The 27,250-nt window shown below is 37.9% G+C and overlaps 1 protein-coding gene across 1 annotated transcript in view; it reads right to left on the minus strand.

Moving 5' to 3' along the window:
- rgs6 (regulator of G protein signaling 6) overlaps window positions 1–25,319 on the minus strand; it is a 116,789-nt gene extending 91,470 nt beyond the window's left edge. Inside the window, exons 1-2 of the mRNA XM_056481021.1 lie at window positions 25,061–25,319; window positions 22,645–22,757 (exon numbers count right to left, since the gene is read on the minus strand). Coding sequence (XP_056336996.1) covers window positions 22,645–22,728 — 84 coding nt within the window. The 5' untranslated portion in view covers window positions 22,729–22,757; window positions 25,061–25,319. The remainder of the gene's footprint in view (window positions 1–22,644; window positions 22,758–25,060) is intronic.
- Window positions 25,320–27,250: the final 1,931 nt, after the last annotated feature.

Raw genomic sequence — 27,250 nt, forward strand, 5'->3', positions numbered from 1 at the left:
TCTGGAATGAATGTGAATAAATGATGCAAATATCAGCAAACCACATTGTTAGTAGAAAATACTTACATCATTTTTAATACAATGCTAAAAATACACATAGTACTTTAAAAAAAACACACACACACACACACAGTGTACACGTTCCACTGACAGGCCAGTACTTTAGTGTCTCAAAACAAATGAACAGACAGAAATCTGAAGGCGGTTCTCAGTCCTGCACATTTTCCGCCGTCTCCCTTAGGCTTTCTTCACAATGGACAATGGACTCTGCAAAAGCATCTTAATGAGCTCTTAAACTGTCCCACAGCTGTCTTCATCAAGCATTCATGCACGCACACACATACTCGCAAATTTACAGAGCTGCGCCCTTTAATGCCAGCCTCTAATCCTGCCATCCCACACTTCAATTATTTATCCATCACCCAGCCCGGCTTTCTGGCACTTTCTCTGTGATTACGCCACTTGTCTCTGTGGCGTGACTATGTTAGACAGTGCAAAACGGCGATGCTCTCTCCGTGTTGAACCAACCTGGATTAAATGCCTCATTACACAGGGAGATCAAACAGGTTCGATTTCAGAGGCTGCGTTTAAACAAGGCACGACAATATAACTAATGTAAACTGAGGTTATTACTTTTCCTGTATTAAACAGGAAGGTCGCAGGTGAAGATAAGCGGCCAGCAGACAGAATGCCAACGAGGCGCAGGTTGTGACTTGGCGAGGACGGCTAAAATGCCAAGGGCAAGAGTTTCATTACCGCTATGCTAATTCTTCAATGCTATATTAAGCTAAACGCTGTTCAGATAGGCTAGCCTTTAGTAAACACAAATCAAATGTCACTATCAATGCTCTTCACCTAAATCCCTCTCTCCCTTTTCTGCCTCCTATCTCACCTTTTCGTCCATATTTAAAAGAAAGAGCAGCCCACCGGGACTCGATAGCAGCTCGCCAATTCAAACAGCAACTGGCCTTATCGGTGTCTGCCAGTTGAAACACTTAAAAGGGAGAAACATTCATAATCAAGGGTAGTGCATTCTGAATCACTGAGGCTTTGAGTCTCTGCTAGATAAGATGAGCATTTCGCTCACGGCCTATACGCTGACTGCAATCATTCCATCTACATGACTTATGGGAACCAACATCCTCTGCATCAATAGGCCTCAATAAAAAAAAAAGTGCCAGACTCATCTGTCATTTCAGGATGCAGCATTACAAGCCTAAATTTAGAGTTGTTCCCTAAAGGCGCATTCACAAACGAACAGAGGTCAATGACCTTTTGGCCATTTTTAAACTCCACCATGTCCCCTGATGCTGGGCGTTGTGCTTCCCATCGTGCACCACATCATGAATAAATCATGCAGATAACTGCTTTATTGTTTACTGCACTATTTGCACTATAGTAACTTAGAGTGAATCTTAATGATGAGCTGCTCGCGGTAGGATCTCATCATTTATACAATGTATTATTCTAAGAGCAAACAACAAAGAAGACCAAACTATCTCATCGCCATGAGGGACCCGCTACTTTACTTGCATGTCTGTGTTTTATCCAGCTGGCTTATCTGTAGTGCGCCATTTGGCCTCCATAATGCTCACAACCAAAAGAAAGCTGTGTGAGAACAAGGATAGATTACTGTTTGGGGTAATTTGCTATGTAAATGCTAGGTACTTCATTTTTGTTGAAATAGACAAATTAACAGGAATTTTATTGTATTTCATATTATTCTATGAGGTCCACTTATGATTTTGCACCAAAAAAAACCAAAACAATTTAAAGTAATATTTTGTTTCCTGTATTGATCCTCCTTATTGAAACACACTGTTTGAACAGGTAAATTGGCTTGCAGTTTTGCATATTTAAATACTTTTGATAGTTGGTAAAGACAGCTGTGTGAAACTTCTGCATTTATATTTGACAGTCTACATACTTCATAGACAATCTTTTTGAAAATCTAGTCAAATTTTACTTTATTTGTGAACAAATCAGTGGTAAAATGCAGTGATTAAAGGACTAGGCCTTTCCCAATTCCCTTAGCCCTTCCCCTTACCTCTAGCCCTCGTTTTGTGTGTTCACCCAAAGGGGTAGGGGTGTCCCAATTCTCACTAGCTTGAAGATGTAAGACTAAATGTAAGGGCTAGATAGCCCTTGAAACAGAGTTATTCAGGACCACACTCGAAACCAAGGAGTACAAAAATTTCCCAGAATACATCATCTACAACAAACGCATGGCTGCACACGGATGTCAGGAGATGCACAAATTAGTATTTTTTTGTCATTATTACAAATTTTTACAACAAACAAATATATGTTTTAATACATTCATACAGCATTCGTGTTTTACCATCAAAAACGCTAAATTAAGCCATCTATAATCCATAATAATAACTCCTTTACAATAGTCCACAACATATTTTCAGATTTGACACTAATACCCTGTCAGAAAAGTTAAGTATCTGGGAATGAGCTTTTTACAGTGTCTGGTACATTGTTAATGTTGTTTTTGTGTGTTTACATAGATGAATATGACCACCGTGTAAATACACAGTACAGTTACGATCTTATTGCCACACTATATCGTTATGATAACATGATATATGCCTTCAGTGATTTCCTGAAAATAAATACCAAAAAACAACACAAGCAGTCGTCATCATCGATCTTTTACAGTATGAAGCAAGAGATAGGGGTACATTTTAAAGCCCTTCCCCTTCACACTCTGTTTCAAGGGCCAGGAGAAAGGGGAAGGGGTACAAAAATAGAATTGGGATTGGGCCCAAGTTTGTACTGATATGGTTTGAAAAAAAAAAAAATGTTGTTTTGTTTTAAAAGTTTTTAATTAGATATTCATTGCATTACATTGCAAAGCATTACAGCAAATATTGCAACATCTCTAGTTTTTTTTTGCAAAAAAAAAGAAGAATTTAACAAATTAACACACATAAAAAAAATTATAATAAAATAAAATAATTAAGTAATTCATAAAAACCCAGAATACACTTTTCAAAAAACACAAAAACAAAATGTCTAACCCCTAAAACCCACCCCACCCCTGGGACTAAAGCTTATGCTGTACTGTTGGTGTGACCTTCACAATCTAGGTTTTTAACCTACGCTTTCAAGATAGAGGAGAAGAGGAGACCAAATCTTGTCAAATTTTTCCAATTTCTTTGCTATAAGAAATCTGATCCTTTCCAAATGTGCTAATTTAGTTAATTCTTCCAGCCAAGATCTAAATGATGGGGATTCTGTTGATTTCCAAAACCTTAACACCAGCTTCTTTGTCACAATGAGTATGTAAGACAACATTTGTTTTTGAGAATCCTGGAGTGATCTAGTTTAGTCTGAAATTCTGAATATGACCAAAAGTGGGTCAAAAACTAATTCACAATGTAAAATGTTAGATAGAGTTTTAAATATTTCATACCAAAATTGAATCAATTTAGAACAGTGGCTAAGTCCGTTTTGCATTTATCACAGAAGGGAGAGGTATCAGGAAAAGATATGGTTTGAAAATTTTATTAAAAATAATAAAAAGTTAGGAAATGTTCATCCAATCTTACCTTATGTTGGTATCAGAAGAAAGGCAATGCAAAGACAACTTTTCCACAATTTGGCACTGCACAGCGTTGTGTTGTCTTCAAAGCAATTTATTATCTAATAAAAATCAAATCTCTTTTATATTTATAATATCGTGGCACATTCCACAACCTGTCATTTGGGTCACTGGCTTCAATATAATGTTTTTAGATAAAGTTTTGAAACTTATAGGATGTTACTAATAGTACAAAGACATCTTATTTGTAAAAATATCCAGACAATTTAGATTTCTTAGTTCATGACCCATTTAAAATAAATCTTTCTCTTTCTTGAGCAAATGACTGGTCTACTGAGAAGAACTGATAGAAGAAAGGATTGAGGTTCTGTAATTCATTACTGTCCATTACTAAATCTCAGTTCCTTAGGAGAGTGACTTCCTGCTGATGTCTTAAAGGAGCAGCAGTGCTACAGTAGGCTTGGTGCAGTTCATTCAAGTTTGTTAATCATGGTCTCATGAACAGCATCTGAACTGACCTAATCTGACCAACCTTATCAGCATTGTTTCAAAGTAATAGCAAGAAATCATTTTCCAATAACACAGTTTAATCTTGCAACTATTGCTACAGTATACAGGAAAGTATTCATAGCGCTTCACTTTTTCCATATTTTTTTATGTTACAGCCTTATTCCAAAATGGATTAAATTCATTTATTTCCTCAAATCTCTACACACAATACCCCATAATGACAATGTAAAAAAAAAAGATTTTTTTTAAATTGTTGCAAATTTATAAAAAATAACAAAGCTGAAAAATCACATGTACAGAAGTATTCACAGCCTTTGCCATGAAGCTCTAAATTGAGCTCAGGCAGATTCTGTTTACACTGATCATTCTTGAGATGTTTCAGCAGCTTAATTGGAGTTCACCTATGGTAAATTCAGTTGATTGGACATGATTTGAAAAGGCATACACCTGTCTATTTAAGATCCCAGGGTTGATAGTGCATGTCAAAGCACAAACCAAGCATGAAGACAAAGGAATTGTCTGTAGACCTCTAAGACAGGATTGTCTCGAGGCACAAGGCTGGGGTAGGTTACAGAAAAATTTCTGCTGCGTTCTGTGGAGAGAGGAGAACCTTACAGAAGGACAACCATCTGTGCAGCAATTTACCAATGTGGCCTGTATGGTAGAGAGGCCAGACTGAAACCACTCCCCACCTGGAATTTGCCAAAAGGCATCTGAAGGACTCTCAGACCATAAGAAACAAAATAGAGTGAATGCCAGGTGCTAAGTTTGGAGAAAACCAGGCACCGCTCATCACCAAGCTAATACCATCCATTGTGGTGGCAGAATCATGCTGTGGCAATGTTTTTAAGCAGTAGGAACTGGAAGACTAGTTAGGATAGAGGAAAAGATGAACGCAGAATGAAAGCCTGCTTCAGAGTGCTCTTGACCTCAAACTGAGGTGACGGTTCATCTTCCAGCAGTGCTTCATGTTTTTCAGGACAATAAAGATGAAATGTTGAGAAAGCGACAAAACACTGCTGTCAAAAAGGCATAAGGTAAACAGTTTTCTGTATGTGCATGTCTTGTAATACTTTAAAATACTTTGTCGTTCTTCTATTTGGCAAACATTTACCCAACCAGCATATAATAACATCACTACAGTTCCTAATTTACTGAATTAGACCCTGCTCCAAAGTAGGAACTTACTATCCTCAAATAGTGTTCCTAAAACTAAAATCATGACACTGAAGGACAAAACCTTAATTTTGCACAGGTATATTGATAGATATTGGCTAAAATTCATTGTATGGGTCAAAAACTTTAAATTCCTTTTATGCCAAAAAAAATCATTAGAAGTTAAAGTTTACATTACTGTGTATATTTTATTACATACACAGCATCTGTCTACTGAGAAGTGCTCTTTGGTAAGATTCATTGTGCAACCTTTTAGAAAATGTGTGTGTGGGCTTTTTTTAGACAGTAAACAGTTAGATTCATGAAGAACCAGGTGCTCTTTTGAGAAGATGAATTATAAGTAGAGGTTTATCTTTCTATTGTTCAGAAGAGCCTTCAGTCCAAATCTTTACACCTAATGCGTGAGGCCTGGCTCATAACACATTCACAAGAAGTGGTCTTTGCACACCCAAAGCACGAATAGGTCTTCATGCCATTTTCATAGAATGGCTGCCTTTGAAATGGCCGCCTTCATTATGCTCGTGAAATAACACCTTGGAAAGTAGGGCTCTAGCTCTTTTTAACTGCAAATGATGTGATTGTTTCAGCATACAATAACCTTCATCCAGCCATATGCTAATGCAGCCCAATAGCGAATTGTCCAGACAAAACTGTGCACTGCAACAATATCAGCATCTGTTCTTCTTATTCCAAGCCTAAACACCACAGCAACCCAGGCTGTTGATACTAATCTCACCATGACAATAAAGAGGCAGTCTATTTAAAATAAAATTCAGCCATTATTTACTTGAAGTTCCAAACTTGTAAGCAGGTTAGAGATGAGACACGATAAATATAACGGTCTAATTAAGCATGTTACATAACGTGACATTAAATTGTTTATCTAAAAAACAATACTTAAGTCAGATATTCTGCTTTGTAAATATGCATTACGTGCCAGAACGATGTCTTTGTTTTGGTCAGTTAACCCGCCCACTGCCAGTTTAGCCAATTATATTTCAGTAACCCGGGTTGCCTTGTTGGAAAACCGTATATTTCATTCATTCATTCAAAAAGGCTCTCAAAGTAGGTGTCTGCGAAATGCGACCTCCGTTGGACAGTAGCAGGCTCCAAAATGAGACGCCGATTCAGAGTTCCACATGTGATGGTTATTAATTACTGCACTCCAATGAAATGGTAAGGTTTAAAATCTAAATGCATATTAAACCCTTAACATTATTAAATGTAGATGCTGAATCATTGATATGTGTTGGTTTGCACTGAGTTACAGTTCTGCTTTCAGGAGTATGGCAATAAATGTCATGCAAAAATGACATTTAAACTCACATTATTAACATTTAACACTGAATAAAGCACATGAGGTGTACCTGAGCTGATCATTGTCTGTTTTCCTTTTTTCAGTTGCAAGAAATAGAAGCGTTTCTAAAATATAAATTTCAGGTGTTGGTTAGAACAAAAACTCATTTTAATATGGAAAATATTCCTTCTATCGCATGCCGTTGCTTTTGTTAGGACACGGTTTAAATCAGTCTTAAATCGATAGTCGGGCACACTGCTGTTGGTGTCGTCAATCTGGCAACCTGCGCTTGCTTGTGTTCTGAACCAGGTGTGCATTACCTACCTCAACCACTGGGTGTCAAACTTACATACAGCACCTTTAAAAATAAAAAGCTTAAAATTATTTGGATATTCATGCCAAAATAAAATGACATACTAATTTTGTCAGGTTCTTGCATATTAAAATACACCAACAAATAGGTGTTCATGCTAAATTATTATTATTATTTAAATTGCTAAAAATGTCTTGCTGATAAATGGGTAAAACCTATGGTTTGAAGGATAGTGACAACTGCAAGTCTAAAAATGTAAAACTACAAATCATTTGTTTTTTGTGTTTGTTAATACTTGTCGATATGATTTGTGTTTTGAATATGGATGAAAAGGTTTTTATATATATATATATATATTTTTTTTTTATATATTTTCTGTAAAATACAGCCAGTCTTATTTTTGTAAATAAATAGGACACAAATATAAATTACAGTTTATTTCCATTTTATTTACAGTTTATTACTACCTTACACCTGGTAAATTGTTTTGGTTATTTCTCACATACTAGAACCCCATCAAGTCCAAAATTAGTTACCAATCATTTTAGAATGAATGAATACAGAAAGCTAGACATGTTTTAAAGGGCTTAAGAATGAGTAAATGATGACAGAATTAGCACTTTTGGATGGGCTACCCTTTTAATATTAATAGCTACTAGGTCAAAGAGGTTGTTTCCTTTTAATACAGTTCAATAATTGATGACAGCTATAAATATTCATATTAGGTATTTAAAGGTAATGTAGCTCATGGTCTATGCATCTGATTCGCATAAAAACACAGATTAGGATGTTCGCCCCACTCTTCTCCTGAACGCCCTTCATATTGGAGAGTTCCACCGGGATACATCATCATGTCGTGACAGCACTTCAAGGCCCCAGCAGATCAATAAGTAAATGACTCTTTTTGTGTGCAAACAAACAATCACAGGGTGAGAAAAACACTGCTGGAGCAGAAATATAGCAAACACAGGGATGGAGACAGGCGCTAACATGCCTAAATCAGCAAGGATGAAACATGAGACCTTCCTCTGACCTCAAATGAAACTGTATAATTGCTTACTCCAGAGTTTAATCCAGTACAGCAACCCCTGTGAACGTTTCTCAAATAGTGCAGGGAAACATTTGAAAGCAGATCCAAATACTTGCCACTTCCCCTAAAGCCCTTAGAATATATACTGTACACATTCGGCATTCAGTCTCAATACCAAATTCATGCTTGCTAGTCCTAAAAGCAAGGATGACGGCGTTAGCGCAATGCAACATCTGAGGGTAAAGAGAGAAACACGAATTGACTGTGTAAAGCCCCAAACAATGTTTGCAGATTTGGTGTTTTATATTATGTGCTCATTTGAAGGATGGCGAACTCTGTTATCTGTCATGAACTAATTGGTTAAGTTAGGAAAAGAACACAAATAAGAAATCCGCCCAAAGAAATACTTGCCCGAATAAGTTCAATAGAGCTTGAAAGAAATAATTAACCGAGCTGTCAGAATTCATACAAACACACAAGGACAAACCTGCTCACCCACACACACACACACATGCAAAAACAAGAACAAAGCAATAATAGGGCACCAGTCCTTTCTGTCTGCTTGTGTGAAGTGGTAATGAGCAGCACATCAAGCTACTGTACAGCTGTATTATAATAAGTCATCTCGCTGCATCTTGCCACCTACTGCTCTCATTGGCCATTTTATTAGGCACACCTAGTGAACTGCTTGCTAACAGAAACATTTAATCGGCCTATCACATAGCAGCAGCTTAACGTATTTAGGCATGAAGATGTGGTCAAGAAAATCTATTGAAGTTCAAGCAAGATATCATTAAATTACTTTGAACGTGAGTGATGTGGTGTCAGGCTGGTCTGAGTATTTCTGAAATTGCTTATCTTATGTACTTTTCATGCACAACATTCTCGTGTTTTCGTACAATGGTCTAAAAAAAAGAGGATTTACCTGATGAGTGGTAGTTCTGTGACCAAAAATGACTCAGAGGTTTAGAAGAATGGCCAGATTGGTTTAATTGATAAAGTAGAAAAGTAACAATAACTCTGATAACCACTTTTAACAATCAAGGTAGAAGAGATGCAGAAGAGCATCTTTGAATACACACCATGTTTAACTTTGAAGCAGATGAGCAAAAATGCACACCGATGTCACTTCTCTCTGATAACAACAACCGTGACCTGAGGCTACAATTCAAAGTGATTTTTAATGGTGCAAGGGACATTTGACAGTATATCCAATAATATAAGAAAGTCTTTACCTGAAAAAACAAAATTCAACAACTTTTAAGTTCAATATTTTTGGCCCCCTTAACTCTTTCACTGCCATTGGTGAGATAACTTGCCAATTTAGAGAAAATGCTTCTTTGCAATTAATGAGTTTTTTTTCATTGATGAGAAATCTGTGTTTTAGGTATATTACGGTATGGAAAGCCCTAATGTATGTCCTAGATGAGGAACATGATTTCACATGCTTCGGCAAGTTAAATCTGAGAACGAGAAAGTAAGGGTAATTATAAAATTATACAAACTTGCATTGGCTTAATATACCAGCTACGCCAGGGTTCGCCACAGCGAAATGATCTTACCTTATCTATCTGCACAAGGTTAGAAATGTTTTGCATGCACTCACGCACTTGTGTGTACATTATGTGTGTGTGAATGAATGAATGCATGTATGTGTGTACAGTATGTATGTATAGTGTATGTGTGTGTGCAAGCACGTGTGTATTATATACTATATATCTTGAAAATGCACTATATTTAGAAAAGTGAATTTTTCTCAGTTTTTTTTTTAATGTTCAATTTTTCATGAAACCAACATTTAAGTATGTATAAAACATGAACACATGAATATAGAATAAAATGATTTTTTATTTTAAAGCAGGATGGTTCTTTAATTTGATATATTTTTATATATTTCTGGCCAAAAATATTCTGAGGTCTGTAAAATTCAGGTGAAAATCATCAAAAAGGCCGGAATTGGCTTGCAACTTTATTAAACAAACAAACAAAAAAAACATGGTAGGGAAAGAGTTAAGAAAAAAAGATTCAATTGGCTACCGAACAAACCACTGTTGTCCAATTACTTACCTGATCAAACTAATTGGTCTACTTAAGTCATTTAACTGCACTTTAAGCTGAATACTAATATCTTGTAAAATAACTAGAAAAGTATTAAGTACTATCACCGTGACAAAGACTACATAATTTAGTCATTATAAATGATAAAGCTATTATTATGTTTAAAATGTGTTGAAAAAACAGCACTTAGGGAATTTAAAACAAAATCATTACAATGTCACAGGAGGTTAATAATTTTGACTTTAGCTGTACATCCTGCCTTTTATCAGTTCAAGTGGGTGCTGGATGTTTAATAGCACACTTTGGGCCTCTTAGTTTAAACGCCACATCCTACCCTAGCATGCTTACTGACCATGTCCTTCCTTTCTGACCACAGTGTACTTATCTTATGATGGCTATTTCCAGCAGCAATGTCACTAAACCCAAATCATCTCAAACTGGTTTCTTGAAGATGAATACGTTTGCATGGACACCAATACAATTTTAATATGATTAAGACAATAATCTGTGATTAAGTGATGTAAAAAGAGATTTTTGATTACCTTAATCCCAGTAAAATCACAATCATAGTAAACAAATCAAATTTGTGAAGTATTCTTATTTTAGTCTCATTATTGAAGTGCAGTAGAGACATATAAACACCTTAATCCAACTGTTATCATCGTATTGACCTTATTCTTCAATGCGGAAGTGCACTAATTTTTGCGATTGTTTTAGAACTTCCGATTCAGCTGCCTATGGGAGAAATGACTAGGAATAATAAACGGCAGAAAACGGTCAAACTACTTACTCTACAAACAAGTGTTTGCTTGACAATACAGACAAAGTAGAATAATATAATAAGAAAATATCAGTTTGCAACACCAAGCAGCAAAACAAGCTGTTTTTAACGTCTAAAAATGAATGGAAGTAAATGAGACCGGAAGTCTCGAGCCAAAATGATTCAAATGGCTGCGCCCACTCGTACGCGGAGAATAAGGTGAATAGGACTTGTCACATTTTGCTACATTTTAGTCCATACACACACAGCTGTTTGACACTGTATTCTCTGCGGATCACAGACAGCCATGTTTTCTTTCCATTAAAACAACTCTCCCCCAGTCCGTATATGGGTGTCAAAAAAAGCACTGTTTACACGTGCGGTATGAAAGAGGTTAATCTCATTCAGTACCTCAGAGTTTGACATGAATGAAATGCTCCTGAATGAAAGTGAATCTGCAGTTGAAGTCTAAAAGTTAAAAATGGAACGCCTGAAATTATCTGAAACATTGGACAGCATAGAAAATTATTTATAACCCTGCTGAAAAATCCAGCTTAAACCAGCCTAGGCTGGTTGGCTGGTTTTAGCTGGTTGACCAGCCTGGTTTTAGAGGGGTTTTGGCCATTTCCAGGCTGGTTTCCAGCCATTTCCAGCCTGGTCTTAGCTGGTCAGGCTGGAAAATGACCAGCTAAATCCAGCTAAAACCAGCTTGACCACCCTGGTTTAAGCTGGACATAGCTGGTTTTGGCTGGGCTTCCAGCCTGGCAAGGTGGTGAAGCTGGTTTTAGCTGGTCATTTTCCAGCCTGACCAGCTAAGACCAGGCTGGAAATGGCTGGAAACCTGCCTAAAAGTGGCCAAAACCCCTCTAAAACCAGGCTGGTCAACCAGCTAAAACCAGCCAACCAGCCTAGGCTGGTTTTTTCAGTAGGGAACTCATGTTCCCATTATAGCGTATAAAAGAAACATGAAAGGAACATATCAAAAGCAACGCATATCAACACCTTAATCATTTATTGCCTTATTGGCAAATCATTTGATTACTGATGTCCATGTAAACATAGTCAGTGACAGTTACTGTATGACTGAATGCTATCAATGTGAACAAAACACAGAGATATTTTTCTAGCACTTAAATAAATTCATGTCATGAAGAATTAAGGTAGTTTTGAAGTTCAAGTTATAACTTGAAGTTTTGGAGACCCACATGTCAAAACTATGTTGTCTGCAAGATGGCACAGTCCATTAGTTATTAACGTCCACACCTACTCCACACCTAAACCCAACCATCACAGTTATTAACATCTAGACATTACCCCACTCTAAACACAACCGTCACAGTTATTAACGTACACCCGCGAGTTGCGGAGGCTTTCATACTTGAAGAGCTCGTCGTTGTACTGTTATTTGCAACCACAGGGGGCGATGCAGAGTAGGCTAACTGTAATGACAAAACAGATAAAGAAGTCAGCAAGGGGAGTTGCTGAATGAATGAATGAATGAAAGAATATATATATATATATATATATATTCAAAACAAATCAAATGCTTGTAAATAAATATGGAGAAAACTTATAAAACATTTGGTGAAAATGTTCTCTGGTAAGTATTTCCGCTATCTTGCCAAGAACATATCATTGTGACATCTCACATGGTTCAATGAGATCTTGATATTTTCAAGTTACACCTCTAACTTACTACAAGTTACGCCCCTTCATGTTACGCCCGTCTTGCAGTCCGCATACAGACACACATGACCTATACAGTGCCTAATAAACCAGCTGTTGAGTGTATTCCTCAATACACAACTCTTCTTCATCATCGCTACACTACCCATTTTATCATTACCCTCACTTCATTTTCATGCCAAATAAAATATGAAAAAAGTCATTTCTCACTATACGGTTGTTTCCCTTCGAGGGGCCCTGAGCCAAAAATGGCCACTGCAGCCCAGACTATGGATGACAGTAATTAATTACAGCTGAATATGGTATGATAATAGGCCCGACTGATATAATTAACTTCAAGAGCCTCTAAAGCATATTTCTGCCCACCTGGTTCATCCTTTCTACCTGTAATTAAAAAAGATCATTTGGGAAAGATTTGCTTTGTTGCCCCTTGATTAGATTTAGCAACATTCATCATGTTTTTGTCATGGTTTTTCATCAAGACACAGCAGCGGAAAACCACATGCAAATTCGAAATGGTGCTCGTCTAATTTTCCAACACAAAGGTTGCAAGTTAAATCCAAAAGAGGCCTGACCCAGAAAATTGAGTTACTGAAATCCCCACATTGTTCTGTGACCACTGGGCACTTGAACAGAGCACTAAACTCAAGGGATGGCCTCTGGTACAGACCAATTAGCATCACTCTGAATAATTTAATAGTCTGCTTATTAAAAAATGATTTATTTTCAATCGCAAATAAATTCATATCATCACAGTAAGTATCATCAATGTCCTCTGGATAGCAAATTGCCCTGTCAGTGTTTTATGGATGGGCCAATAAGATTTTTATTAATTTCTTTATTACCAATTCCGATATTCAACACTTCCTCACTTATTTTAACTATTGTCATTTAAGGGGTTATTAAATTGCATCTGAGAGTGAGTTTGTGCATGCATTACAATGTCAGTTACCTGTATATGGTTTTTCCATTGCTAAAGTGCTCGTAATGCTATGTAATGTAATGTAATGTGTATTTATGTAGTGCATTTATTGTGTATGGCCATACACTTAACGCACTTCACAATCATGAGAGGGGGTCTCTTTCCACTCCACCACCATTGTGCAGCATCCACTTGGATGATGCGACGGCAGCCACAGGACAACGGTGGAGTGGAGAGATAATGATACAGTCAATTCGGTGGATGGGGATAATTGGGAGGCCATGATCGACCTCGATTTAACATCTCATTCGAAAGACAGTGCTCACTGACAGTATAGTGTCTCATTCAATTTACTGGGGTATTATGACTCACACAGACCGCAGAGTGAGCAACCCCTGCTGGCCTCACTAACACCACTTCCAACAAAAACTTAGGTTTCCCATGTGGTCTCCCATCCAGGTACTGACAAGGCTCAGCCCTGCTTAGCTTCAGTGAGAAGCCGGTCTTAGGCTGCAGGGTGATATAGCTGTGGAAAACTATGCTGGTAGTCGATGACTTGCATTTTATGAGTCACCAGTGACCAATGAGTTTCAGCCAAAAGCCTTCTTTAATGTTCACCTGAAGGAAAAGAAGCAATCTACTTTAAAATATATTATCATATTTATCATATTATACCAAAATATTAATCTTATTACATTTTTCCTGAAAATCTACATCTGTTATTTTTACATATACATAAAAAAACAGACTAAAATTAAGTAACAAAAATACACATTGGCACATAAGAACGCTTTATGTGCATGTACTGTGATACTGACAGGCAATTTGTCTACAATACATATATGACACTTGGGTCGCAGTGTGATATTCCCTCCGCTCAGAGAGTCTCACAAGTCATATCTGTGGCCACCTGCAAGTCATCGGCTCAGTTTCCTCAAAACGAAATGAACAAAGCTTCAGTGGTTCCCTGGTCAGCCATGCTTTCCTGAGAAGAGCCAGCCAGGAAAATTGCCGGAGCCTTTCTGAGCTGTAAACACGAAAGTGAGACATAAATCTTGCGTAAAATATTTGTCAGTTATCTTCTGCTGGAAAACTCAGCTTGATACAAATGCCCCGGCATGCCTGACTCCAATACTATCTGGCTAATTTATCCTTTCACTGTTGGTTATATATTCTGGCTCTGACATATAGTGAACCTATGGTAGAGCTGAGTGAGAAATCCTTTCTTTCGACAGCAGGCTGCAATCAACAAACCCATCTGGGTCATTGACTAAATAACTTTAAGGCTGTTTTCGAAATTACAAAATGGTTGTAAAGGAAAACGAGCCTACACGGAAAGGTTAAAAAGTGCACGTTCAATCATAAAATGACAATAAGATGTGAACCAAGGTAGACATACTTGAATGAGGCTGGCAGTGATTCAAAGGGCATCTGAGGTCAGCACAAAGCTGGTGACACTTGAGATGTGACAGGAAAAATAAACGTCCCTCTGTGTCCATCCCTCAGCCTGATTAATTCAGCTGGCCATATTCCATTCCACACTGTACAGGACAGGATCTATCTCTTACTTTTAAGTCACATCCAACCTGACTCCTATCTGAACACGGGTGTTTTCTCTGCCTATTGCCTTGTCGCTGCCTCAAACACCTTTTTTTGTAACTACTGAACATAAAATATATTTAGTATTTATGCTACATATGTTTTCACAACTGTTTAAGTTTGTATAGCTGGCAAAACCTTTTTAGAAATGTCATTTTTGCTCGTAAACAAAATATTACAACCTCAAACTGTTGTTGTATTTTAACATTTCTAATTTCATATATTTTTAATTGCATGAAACGTATTTTCCAGCAATTGGTGCTCAAGAAACAATTCTTAGCAATATTGAAATCAGGTGCTATATACACTACCTGACACATGTCTTGTCGCCGATTCCAGTAGTAAGAGCAACTTGCCTTCTAGTTGATCATTTGGAAAAGTGGCTGAAGGTAGATTTTTTGATGAATCATTTGTTGAACTGCATCACAAATACTGCAGAAGACCTATTGGAACCTGCATGGACCTCACAGAAATTCTCACAGAAATCAGTCAAGTTTGGTGCAGTCCTCCAAGGTTATGGGAGTTATACACAATATTAATTCTTTTTCCACAGCACCATGACTTTATATTCTATACTGTCCATTATTTCTATTAAGTGACAAGATTTTTGTCTAAGCAAAGTCAGACCTTACTGTCCTAATTAAATAATTAAAAATCAAAGCATGATCATATTCTATTTTGGTAAAATAAGTGTAATCTAGAGGCCTTTGGCTTTCATATAAGCCACTTCTGATACCAAATGATCAACTAGAAGTCAAGTTATTATTTGTTGTTTGTAAAACTTGGATAGGTGACAAGACTTTTGTTAGGTAGTGTATGACTATTATACATGTTATTTAAAATAAATCTTTTTTTGATGTATCTCAATGTATTAATTGTAACCTTTAATCAACAAAGTGTAATCCTTGCTAAATTTAAGGGTTAGTTTCTTAGGTGTGTGCTTGAGCAAAATGTAAACATTTGCTTTATTCTACAAAGGTCTGGTAATATCTTTTCCTAATATGAAATAAAACTAATTTTCATTTATATGTTTTTGCTTTTCAGAAAATCACAGTAGGTCAGATGTTTTCATTTGTAGTGATTGAAAATTAGAGTTATTCCAAACAGTATTGACTTCTTAACTCTTTTAATTTTAAGGTTTCTAAACTCTAATAAGGTTAAAACATTGATATTGTGTGGCCTAAAAATGAATAAGAACAACCTGAAAACCTTGTTTGTTTTATTTTAAGTTTGAAAGATACAGTAATTTACCAAGAAACTTAGAATTTAAGTAGTCTCTTAATTTTTTTCCCATAGATGAGACAAATTTCATTATATGAATTACATACTGCATATGTTTGACAATTCCAACAACTTTTCTCACAGGAAAATGTAAAATGTGCTGACAGCTCACAGCTTGCAAATGCCAGAAATGGAAGAAAGCGCAAAGAAAAAGATAGGATTCTGACTTGTTGATGACTTTCACCTGGGCTTATGCTGGAAGAATAGCTTCCCATTCTAATTGTTGTTTTGGGGGAGAATTGGCAGATAAGTTTCTGCAGAGGCGGACAAACAAATCCACATATCTCGCTAGATAAAGCTGCACTGGGAACTCTCCTAAGAAACAAGATCCAAAGCATATTACGTTTATATAATACAATAAAGCCTCGAAGGTTGCCAGAGAAGTCAAATCCACAGAACAACTCTAAAAATACTCCACTGCCCCAACAGAATTGTTGATAAGCATGTCAGACTCTCACTTAGCTCTGTACATATGTGAAAGGGTCAGTAGATGTCAGGGAAACAGACTAACCTCGAGGCATTTTGTCTCATTACTTCACCTCAGGAACAAATAATAACCTTCAGACAAGTCAATATGGTTGATTTCAAAGCATTTTTCTCTGCCTGGAATCAGCGGTACAAGACAGTCGACTGGTAGTGGCCACGCATTTATAATTCCCAATGCAGGAGGGAAAAAAATATGTCTTTTTCGAGCCGTAAGAACACAGCATGTGCTCGCACACCATAACGGAACACACAGAGGTTGCTGTCAGCTTCAGAAAGGCTGACTGAGCTGCGTATTGGGAAGAAAAAGGTCTCCACAAGCCACTGAACACTCTCTCCCATAGCCTCACCCTCTTCCTCTCGCACATGGTAATGATGTTCCCCCCATGGGGCTTCGCATGCTCTTTTTAATGGGTAAATTCATCAAAGTCAGTCCTGTCTCGCTGCGCATCCAGGTTAATTGTGTCTGTTTACACATGCATGCACGATCCTTTCTTGTTTCTTCTCGTAAAGCAAAGCAAATCTGAGATGAGGTGCATCCCAAAACCCAACATCTACTAGTGGTGGGCGATATGGACTTATATTGCGATTTATTTATGGTATTTCTTGCGTAAACAATATCAACGATGATCATTTATACACTGTTAAAAACGCTGGGTGGGGAGTTACGGTGGCACAGTGGGTACCACGACTGCCTCACAGCAAGAAGTTTGCTGGTTTGAGCCCCAGCTGGGTCGGTTGGCATTTTTGTGTGGAGTTTGCATGTTCTCCCCGTGTTGGCATAGATTTCCTTGGGGTGCTCCGATTTCCCCCCACAGTCCAAAGGCATGCAGTATACAGTAGGTGCATTGAATAAGCTAAATTGTCCGTAGTGTATGTGTGTGAATGCAAGAGATATGGGTGTTTCCCAGTGTTGGATTGCAGCTGGAAGGGCATTTGCTGCATAAAACATATGCTGGATAAGTTGGCAGTTCATTCCGCTTTGGCAACCCCTGTTTAATAAAGGGACTAAGCCGAAAAGAAAATGAATGAATGAAAAATGTTGGGTTCCACACAATTGATTTGTGTTGGGACAACATGAAGAAATTAAGTTAACTTATTAGCTTATACAAATTTAAGTGGGGTGGTTCATTCCGCTTTGGCGACCCCAGATTAATAAAGGGACTAAGCTGAAAGGAAAATGAATGAATGAATGAATGAATGAAATTTAAGTGGATTGAACATAAAACAAAGTTGTGCCCCCCCAAAAACCTCAAGAATTTTTGTTTCAGCTCAATTTTAATAAGTAGTTTGAACAAAACAGCAAATGTTATTCTTTGACTGCGTGTATCCACTAAGAGACAAAAAAAGTTCTGTATCATTAAAGTAGTATTATTTTTCATATTTTCTATTTAGTAACAAAAAAAACAGGGTGTTGTGAGCTTTCTTTAATTAAGTGAGTAAACCCCTTGCCTTACAGTTATTTAGCAAATTAACTGTGCTAATTGATTTTTACAGTGTAGAGGACGAGTGTTTTTATAAGAATAAAGTTTATTTATGCAAAGCTAATTGACACATACTTTCTCACTATATAGAATAGGATCAATTGAAATATTGAAATAAATTCCATATAAATAGAGTAATTCAATACAATTCTGCAGCTCCTGGTCAACAATAATCCAGACTCAACATTGCATATGTTGCTATGTGACTATTACAGATGCATACATTGCAACATCGATGCTGAAACAATATATTGTACACACCTACAGTATTATGAAGTGAACCTGGAGTAAATGTCAGTAAATTCAGTTTTTGTAAACAGGCTCAAGCACATACAAACCTGTATTGCACATATGCTTATATTGTAGTATACATTCCATAGACAGATTTTCTGAACTGTTCCAGATTTCATGCGTATTATCTCACACGCTAATTCTTATCATGGAGAGAATTGTTACTGATATATCACAATGAAAAGCTAACACCCATTCCTAACATCCACTATTCCAGGGTTCAATATAGCCATGACTGAGGGAGTGAAAGTGTATGTGTGTGTCTGAGAGAGAGAGAGAGAGAGAGAGAGAGAGAGAGAGAGAGAGAGAGAGAGAGAGAGAGAGAGAGAGAGAGAGAGAGAGAGAGAGAGAGAGAGAGAGAGAGAGAAAAGAGAGAGAGACTCATTTTCCAGGAGAAACTCCCATGCTATCACTCTTGACTGGGTGTTCGTTTGTTTCTACACAGAAAAATGGCACTCACTATGAACTCATACTCAAGCCCTAGGGACACTGGCCATTTCTTCCATGAGCCTAGAGCATATTGTGAGCCATCTGGTGCCCATCTCATATTCCTGTGAGGTAGTAAGCGACCTGAGGAACAGCAACCTATCAATCAAAGAGCCAATGAAATCTCACTGCAGGTCAGTGGTCTCCATCTTACAGAAGGTCCATGCTGATCCTAAATTGACTGATAGCTTTAATCGATGGGATTTCTCTTTTTATTTCTTCTCAGAGCTAGAAAAGTTTCTTCTAAACTTCTCATTCATTTGTTGCAGTAATTATATTTATCAATATTATTTGCTTCATAAAAGTATCCACTCCTGCAAATGTACATTCATATATTTTAAGTAAATGCTTGGACACAAAATACTGATTGGAGTAAAAATAAGCTAACTCAAATCAAAGATTCCACAAAAAAATGCAGAAAGCAAGTTTCAATGGGCTCTATGCATAGCTAATGTTTTTCAGTAAATGATAAGGTTCCAGTGAAAGCTTAATGTGACTATTTTCAATTTCATAAGGTTCCTTTAACAGCATCGATGTTGTAATGTAATAAAAATATATTCATTTAAATCGACTTAAGCATTCATTTAGTCGTTCAAGCGTAAAATGAGATGAAAGACTGTGGAACCGATAGCGCTGTCAGGATGAGCAGGCTAACGCAGAAACTCTATTGAACATACTGGGGTAAAATAAACTGTGATATTGTAAAGACATGGCGGTGGGAAATGTAATTTAATGCCGTGCTTCTTGTCTGGTCTGAGGCCCACTTTATATCGTATATCTATCAGGCAGTGAAGATTACTGATTTTTAAAGGATTGAGACCTTAAACGTGGCAATTTTGTAATGGAAAGACAATTCACCGGAAGTGCTGAGACTGGCTGAAATTAAAAGTCTGTGTGCATATACTCCATTAGACAAATATTCAAGAGACACAGTACAGCCATAATTATACAGTTTTTCACCACATAATTAGACATTTCAGATTAAAACTGCTTTGAAATCATACCTGTTTGTTATCTTATAATCTATTGATGTACAAAACAATTGTTCCTCATGAAGCAATTTCTTCATTATGAAATGAAATTATGCTTCATTATAATATGAAATGCTTTCATTGTGAAGCATTTTGAAACGATTCATAATGAAGTTGTCCAAATTAATTTTCAATTGAATCATTACTACACTATAAAAGAGACACGAGATGGGAGCAGCAACAATTGAATGAAACAATAGAACATCTGTGATACCTGGATTACCTACAATTCATTCTACACAAAATATTGATTCTCTCACTTAAAAGCTTTTGTGAAAAATAATGTGTACCACTGACTTCAGTTATTTGGATGAGTCTGTTTTTATCAGGGATCTTTGGGTAGCACAACTGACCATATATATACACAATTGGGAGAGTGTTGCAATATATTTTGTACAAAATATCTCATTTATAATCTCACCACAAGCCATTGCTTTGAAAAAAAAAAAAAAAAAAAAAAAAAAAAATCACATTTTTCAGCCACACCCAATTCAGTTCCCAATGGGTTATAACAGGAAGATACAGCGACGAACATTAAAGCACTCAACAGCATGAAAAGCTCATTGACACTGCTGTTTTAATCATAAACACTAGGTCCAAACCTGTTCTGTCATTTATGAAATAAACACTACAAAATGGCTTGACCTTTTTTAAAATAAGATTATTTTTTGGCTAGCCATCCAATTTCCAACCATATGGAAATATTTGCAAGTTAGAAATGACATGCAAGTTCATATTTAGATTTTATACATGTATGCATACATACACTGACCGGCCACTTTATTAGGTATACCTTAGTAGTACCAGTTGGACCCCTTTTTACCTTTATAACTGCCTTAATCATTTGTGGCAAAGATTGAACAAGGTACTGGAAATACTCCTCAGAGAGTTTGCTCTATACTGACATGATAGCATCACGCATTTGCTGCAGATTTGTCGGCTGCACATCAATGATGCGAATCTCCTGTTCCACCAAATCCTAAAGGTGCCCTATTGGATTGAGCTCTGGTAACTGTGGAGGCCATTTGAGTACAGTGAAGTCATTGTCATGTTCGAGAAACCAGTCTGAGATGATTTGCGCTTTTTGACATGGTCGATATCCTACTGGAAGTAGCCATCAGAAGATGGATACACTGTGGTCATAAAGGGATAGACATGGTCAGCAACAATACTCAGGTAGGCTGTGGCATAGGCACAATGCTCAATTGGTACTAATGGTCCCAAAGTGTGCCAAGAAAATTGTCACTTTCATGTTGTTGACACCAAATTCTGACCCTACCATCCAAATGTTTCAGCAGAAATCGAGACTCATCAGATCAGGCAACGTTTTTCCAGTCTTCTATTGTCCAATTTTGGTGAGCCTGTTTTGTAGCCTCAGTTTCCAGTTAGCTAACAGGAGTGGCACCTGGTGTGGTCTGCTGCTGCTGTAGCTCATCCGCCTCAAGGTTTGACATGTTGTGCGTTCAGAGATGCTCTTTTGCATACCTCGGTTGTAACGAGTGGTTATTTGAGTTACTGTTGTCTTTCTATCAGTTAAATATACACAAACTATAAGTATGATAAGATAAAATACAGTCATATTGAAGTATAGCATATATTAATGTAATCTCTGTTAACCAGTCTTAATTTTGCAGTTTATGAAGTAAAACCTTGTTTCAATGAATTTATATTTTAACAAGACATAAAGAATAGTGTTGCTTCCCAGCCCCCTAGATTTTTGTTTCACAATTGCCATTGTATTGAGATATACTTAGCAAAGGGTCTCCTAAGAGAGATTATTACAAAATCATATTGGCTTAATCTTGAGGTGCACCCTCACCACAATGTTTCTCTAGCAATTTGGCAATGATTTCAATCTCACTGCAGTTGGGCTCAATATCTTTGCGCCAGCTTGAGCTGATTATCTCTACTCAGATAGAAGCAAATCATTTGGCATCAAATATGCTTCACTTGGTTTTCCATAAAAGACTTGGTTGTGGGAGGTCCCAGGCTAACTGATCAAGCAAAAAGATGGCACAAAGAAAACAAGCACTGTTTCTATAGAAAATCCAGAGTGAAAGGAGAAAATGGGCTGTCATTAAGTTATTATGGGTTTATGACTTGATCGAGATGTTGGGGGATGCTAGCACTGTGAAATTCATCAATGCCTGACAGCTATTTGCTCCACGAAGTTCAGAATTCATCACAAGTGTGCCACATGATTGAATATGGCAAACTGACATGGCAAATGTATGTGTCTTTCTCATGCAATGTTTCTGCCATTAGGAGCAGTGGTTTAACACTGAGACACAGCTGGGATAAGAAATGCACATCCATAAATTCTCTGCATCACAAATGAAGACTTCATGGTTTTATATATGCTTCCAAGCAGATGCTTTTTATACAGATTAAGCAGCTTCCTTTTACTCACAGTGACCGTGAGGGTCAGGAGGGAATGAAATATTCTATACGCAAGGAAGATGAACAAATATCAAGGGATAACAATGCACCAGCAAACAGGCAAATAAGCTCATTCAAATTCAAATCAAGTAGCAAGCAATATTCATGACTGTGCATCTGCCATGCCCTCATTGTATATATATTTGCTGACTAAAATCCTTTCGCTTTCAAGCATTAACCTGCTGACAAGACTTTAAAGATGGCGAATCCAAAGCACATCAAATGTAAGGGCAAAGTGACAGTACCTTCCTGTATGCAATCATGTTGGGCGAGTCCTCATCTGGGTCGGCTATGCCCACCGCACCTTGGTCCTGAGAGGCCTGAGCCATGCTTGATTTCTGGATCTCTCTTTCTGTTTCTGAGAGGAACGGGCACAACAGAAAAAATGAGTCCCATAGCACATCCCAGACAATGCTGTTTGTTTAGGGTGAATGAGGTATGAGAGTTAAGGCAAAGGTGAATATCCCCAAAAGTGATGTCAAGATCTTACAATCCTAAATCAATTCTTGGGTAATAATGATCTAATTTATGGTGATTTTTTAGCCCTTTTAGCGGTTCGATAATTCATATTCACTTTCATAGTGTGGAAAAAAGGTCTGGCCATTCATAAAAATGCATAAAATGTGTTCCACTGAGGAAAAAAATCTTTACAAAATAATAATAAATAAGGTGGTGCTATTGTAAGAGCCACACAGAGGACTGCCCTAGTTCTCAATTCTTGTTTACTTCCACACATTGAATTTGAACACCTTAATGATGCATATGAGAATTAACCAATACCGTTTTACTTAGTTTGTGTTGTTGTTGTCTTTCACATGTGCTGTACTTGTTCAGTATTAACTCAGATTTTAGGGCGGTTTTGAAAAGTAACTTTTATATTATTCAACAAAACATAACCATGTGTTCCTACTCCATTCAGTAAGTAGATGGTGACCAGTGCATAGCGCAAACCACGTGGCCCACTCAGTAAAAGAAGTGAAAGAAAGTTGTATCAAAATCTGACTCCCCAGACAAATCTGACTCCCCTTCACATGCACGCGCATCACTCAGCGCCTGCAGTTAAACTCACAGCGGTTTATCATGACACTTTTATCAATAATTTTTTCCACAATTGACAACCAGAACTAATTGACAAACAGAACATAATTATGTTCCAAATATTTAAAACGCCAATTAGGACTGATTTATAACCCATTTCTAAGGTAAAACATACTCTAATAAGTGTGTGGGTGAGAGGGGGGCAGTGTTCCGACGTGATCCAGTTATGTTGTGGTTCTGTGACTGCTGGTGTTGGTTGCTGTATGGTTAAAACTTATTACAGTTTAATTAACTAGATTAATTTAGATTTAATTAAATTAAAACTAAATAAAATATTAATTTAATATTTGGGGCATTTCTTGTGCGTTTTGGCAGGTTTTGGACAGCTTTTGGGCTGGAACAAGTCAGCTATTCACAATTTGCGAAATTCACAATAAGTCACAATTCGCGCCATTTCTAACTGACAGCAGATGTCAGAAAACAATAGGCTACAGTAAATGAGCTTGTAAACATTATATCTGGTATAATAGCCTACGGTTTTACGCGAGGTCTAAGTGTTTTAGTCCTTCTAATTGCTTTAAATTGGTAAGGTTACTTACGTGTCATTTGGTTTTGACCAGTGAGGAATTCAGCTTTCCACACGTCTAATTGGTCGCTCAGAAAGCGGTGTATCGACCAGTCATAAATGGAGTCAACAAAGACAACGGACCAGTATTCAGTTTCAGATAACAGAGCAGGTATGTCGACATACACCACGTTCTATACAGCCTACATGTGTTTCTCTTAAAAACAATAATACTAAGGAAAACTTTAGTTTTTAGTAGCCTGCCACCTGTTTTAAAATTAGAATCGCAGAGCTCGTAAATTGGAACAATATAGGCTAGAGAATGACGCATTATAATACATGCTTTACTCGACCAAATACAATCAACAGTAGGCTAAAATAAATATTTGCGGCACCTACTTATCTCAATATAAAAAAAATGGAAAGTATCTTAGTCATTCAAAACAAATAAAGAAATATACACACATTTGGTGTCCATTGCTGTGTATCACTGTGTATTCCACAGACACATACACAAACAAAAAAAAAACCACTTAATTATGCTCTCCTTAAACAATTTGCTGACTTATTTTCAGTAACCCTGAATTGGTTTTCTACACCGGCCACACGAGGAGCGGCGCGCGCGCTCACAACAGCTGTTAGTGATCAACACCAGCGAACCTAAAGATAAAAATGTTATTAATTTGCGCGTGGGCATGATTTCCCAGAGCCGCATTGCACTACAAACATGTGCAGCTATTTAAAAAAAAAAAAAGACAAACAGCTGCTTTCAGAGCGCAATCCCCGCAGGAGCACCGGTCCCAATTCACACAGCACTCCACAGAGCGCGATGCCGAATATAGAGGCAGAAAAACCCTGTCACTGAAAGACACGCGCGCGCACAGCAGGGAGCGAGAGGCGACAGGATGATTCACTTCAAACTCACTAGCACTTCGGGAGCCACTCGAATCCAGCACTGGACATGACAATTGATCACTCCTGCGGGTCCGAATATTGCTATAAGTTTACAGCAGCACAATCACACACACAAACAACTGCTGACTGAAAGAGCGCAATACCTTTGTAAGTACCGCCTCGTCCACTCCCGGAGCTCGATTTCCTCCTCCTTAGCAACCAGAAAAGAGCAGGTTCATGATCTAACTGGCGAGAAGGGTCTGGGATGAGGAGGATGATGATGATGGGGTGTTGGTGAGGAAAGGATGATGAAGAGACTCAGCGGGGGTTTCTTCCACTCTGTCCGCCTCTCGCGCGCACTGGAGACCGGCGTGGGTGGTCGCTGCGTGGACTGGAGTGGAGTGTTCAGGTACAGTGTGAGGAAGGATCCTGGCATGTGTGCAGCTGAGTGTGAGAGAGTGTCACAAACAGGGAGGGAGGATAACAGTGGGTGGGGGTTTTGGGGGTGGAGTGTCTCCCTCGGTAGTTTCTGGCAAGCTATTCTGAAACATGTATTTGTTTGATGAGAGAGACAGTTTTTGCAGACAGATCAATTTAAATTCGGTCATGTGATTACAGTCATGTGAGTAATCTCCTCTAATCGCTGTATTTGTCTCATTAGTACATCTAACAACATTAAAATTAATTAGAAAAACAGCGGGTGTTAGGATTAGGGTTTAGGAATAAATGATAAACCCCAGTGGTTTTCTGACTATTCACTAAAACGAAAAGCTCCAGAGGAGAGTTTTCACAGCAATGCTATAGAAAAACAAAAAGTCGTTGGTTCCGCAAAGAATTTATTATTATTATTATTATTATTGTAGGTCTATCCCTGTGCAGATTGGGGGTGCCCAAACTTTGGTATGATGGGCCAGAAAACCAAATATCATTGAGAGCCATGTGCCAAAAGTAAATATACCAAACTAATACATTAAAGTAGCAATGGGTAATTTCAAAATTTATTTCATAATATTTCAAATCAAATAGAAAACATTACTTTAAATTGTATTCAGTAATGCAGTATAACTTTTTAAATTGTAACCTAATGCAATAAAAACATAAACAATTATAACACAGTGGAGTTCAATGCTGAAAATACTAGTCAAGCAGAATCTGCCTTTGCCTTGATTTACTCACCCAAAGTCTCTGCACTGTCGGGTGACAGTACGTACATTTAAACAAAATCTGATCAATTTACGTCATTTAATTTAAACATTTTATTTTAGTTAACTTTTAACAATAAAACAAACAAAGGGTTACTTTAAATCTGAATTGACAAACAGTCGGATTTGTTTCCAGTGCATGTTGGACTCTGTCAGGGCTGCCCTGTTACCAATTCTGTTCATAATTTTTATGGACAGAACTTCAAAGCACTTTGCCATGGGTTGCGGCCGGAAGGGCATATGCTAAAAACGTGCTGGACAAGTTGGCGGTTCAATCCGTTGTGGCGACCCTGGATTAACAAATGGACTAAGCCGAAAAGAAAATGAATGAATGAATTTCAAAGCACAGCCTTGGGTTGGAGGGGGTCCAGTTCGGGACCACAGGATTTCATCTCTGTTATTTGCAGACAATGTTGGCTTCATAAAACATGGACCTTCAACATGCATGGGGTGGTTTGCTGCAGAGTGTGACACGGCTGGGATGAGAATCAGCAACTGCAAGTCCAAGGTCATGGTGGTCCACCTGAAAAATGTGGTTTGTCATCTCCAGGTTGGAGGAAGATCCTTACCCCAGTTGGAGGAGTTCAAGTATCTTGGGGTTTTGTTCACAAGTGAGGGAAGGATGGAACGTGAGATTGCCAGGCGGCAGCAGTAATGCGATCGATGTACCGGTCCGTTGTGGTAAAGAAGGAGCTGAGCCGAAAGGCAAAGCTCTCAATTTACCGGTCAATTTACATTCCTACTCTCACCTATGGTCATGAGTTTAGGGTCATGACCGAAACGACAAGATCTCAGATACAAGCCTCCGAAATGGGTTTCCTTTGAAGGGTGGCAGGGCGCACCATTATAGATAGGGTGAGGAGCTCTGTCACCCGGGAGGAGCTCGGAGTAGAGTCGCTGCTCCTCCACATTCAGAGAAGTTAGCTGAGGTTGCTCAGGGATCTGTTTCGGATGACTTCTGGACTCCTACTTAGTGAGGTTTTCCAGGCATGTCCCACCGGGAGGAAGACCCGGGACACGCTGGAGGGACTATGTCTTTCGGCTGGCCTGGGAATGCCTTGGAATATCCCCAGAGGAGCTGGAGGAAGTGTCTGGGAAGAGGGAAGTCTGGGATTCTCTCCCAAGACTGCTGCCCTGCAGACCGGCCCGGAA

This window comes from Danio aesculapii, chromosome 20 (assembly GCF_903798145.1).
Source record: "Danio aesculapii chromosome 20, fDanAes4.1, whole genome shotgun sequence".
Lineage (NCBI taxonomy): Eukaryota > Metazoa > Chordata > Actinopteri > Cypriniformes > Danionidae > Danio > Danio aesculapii.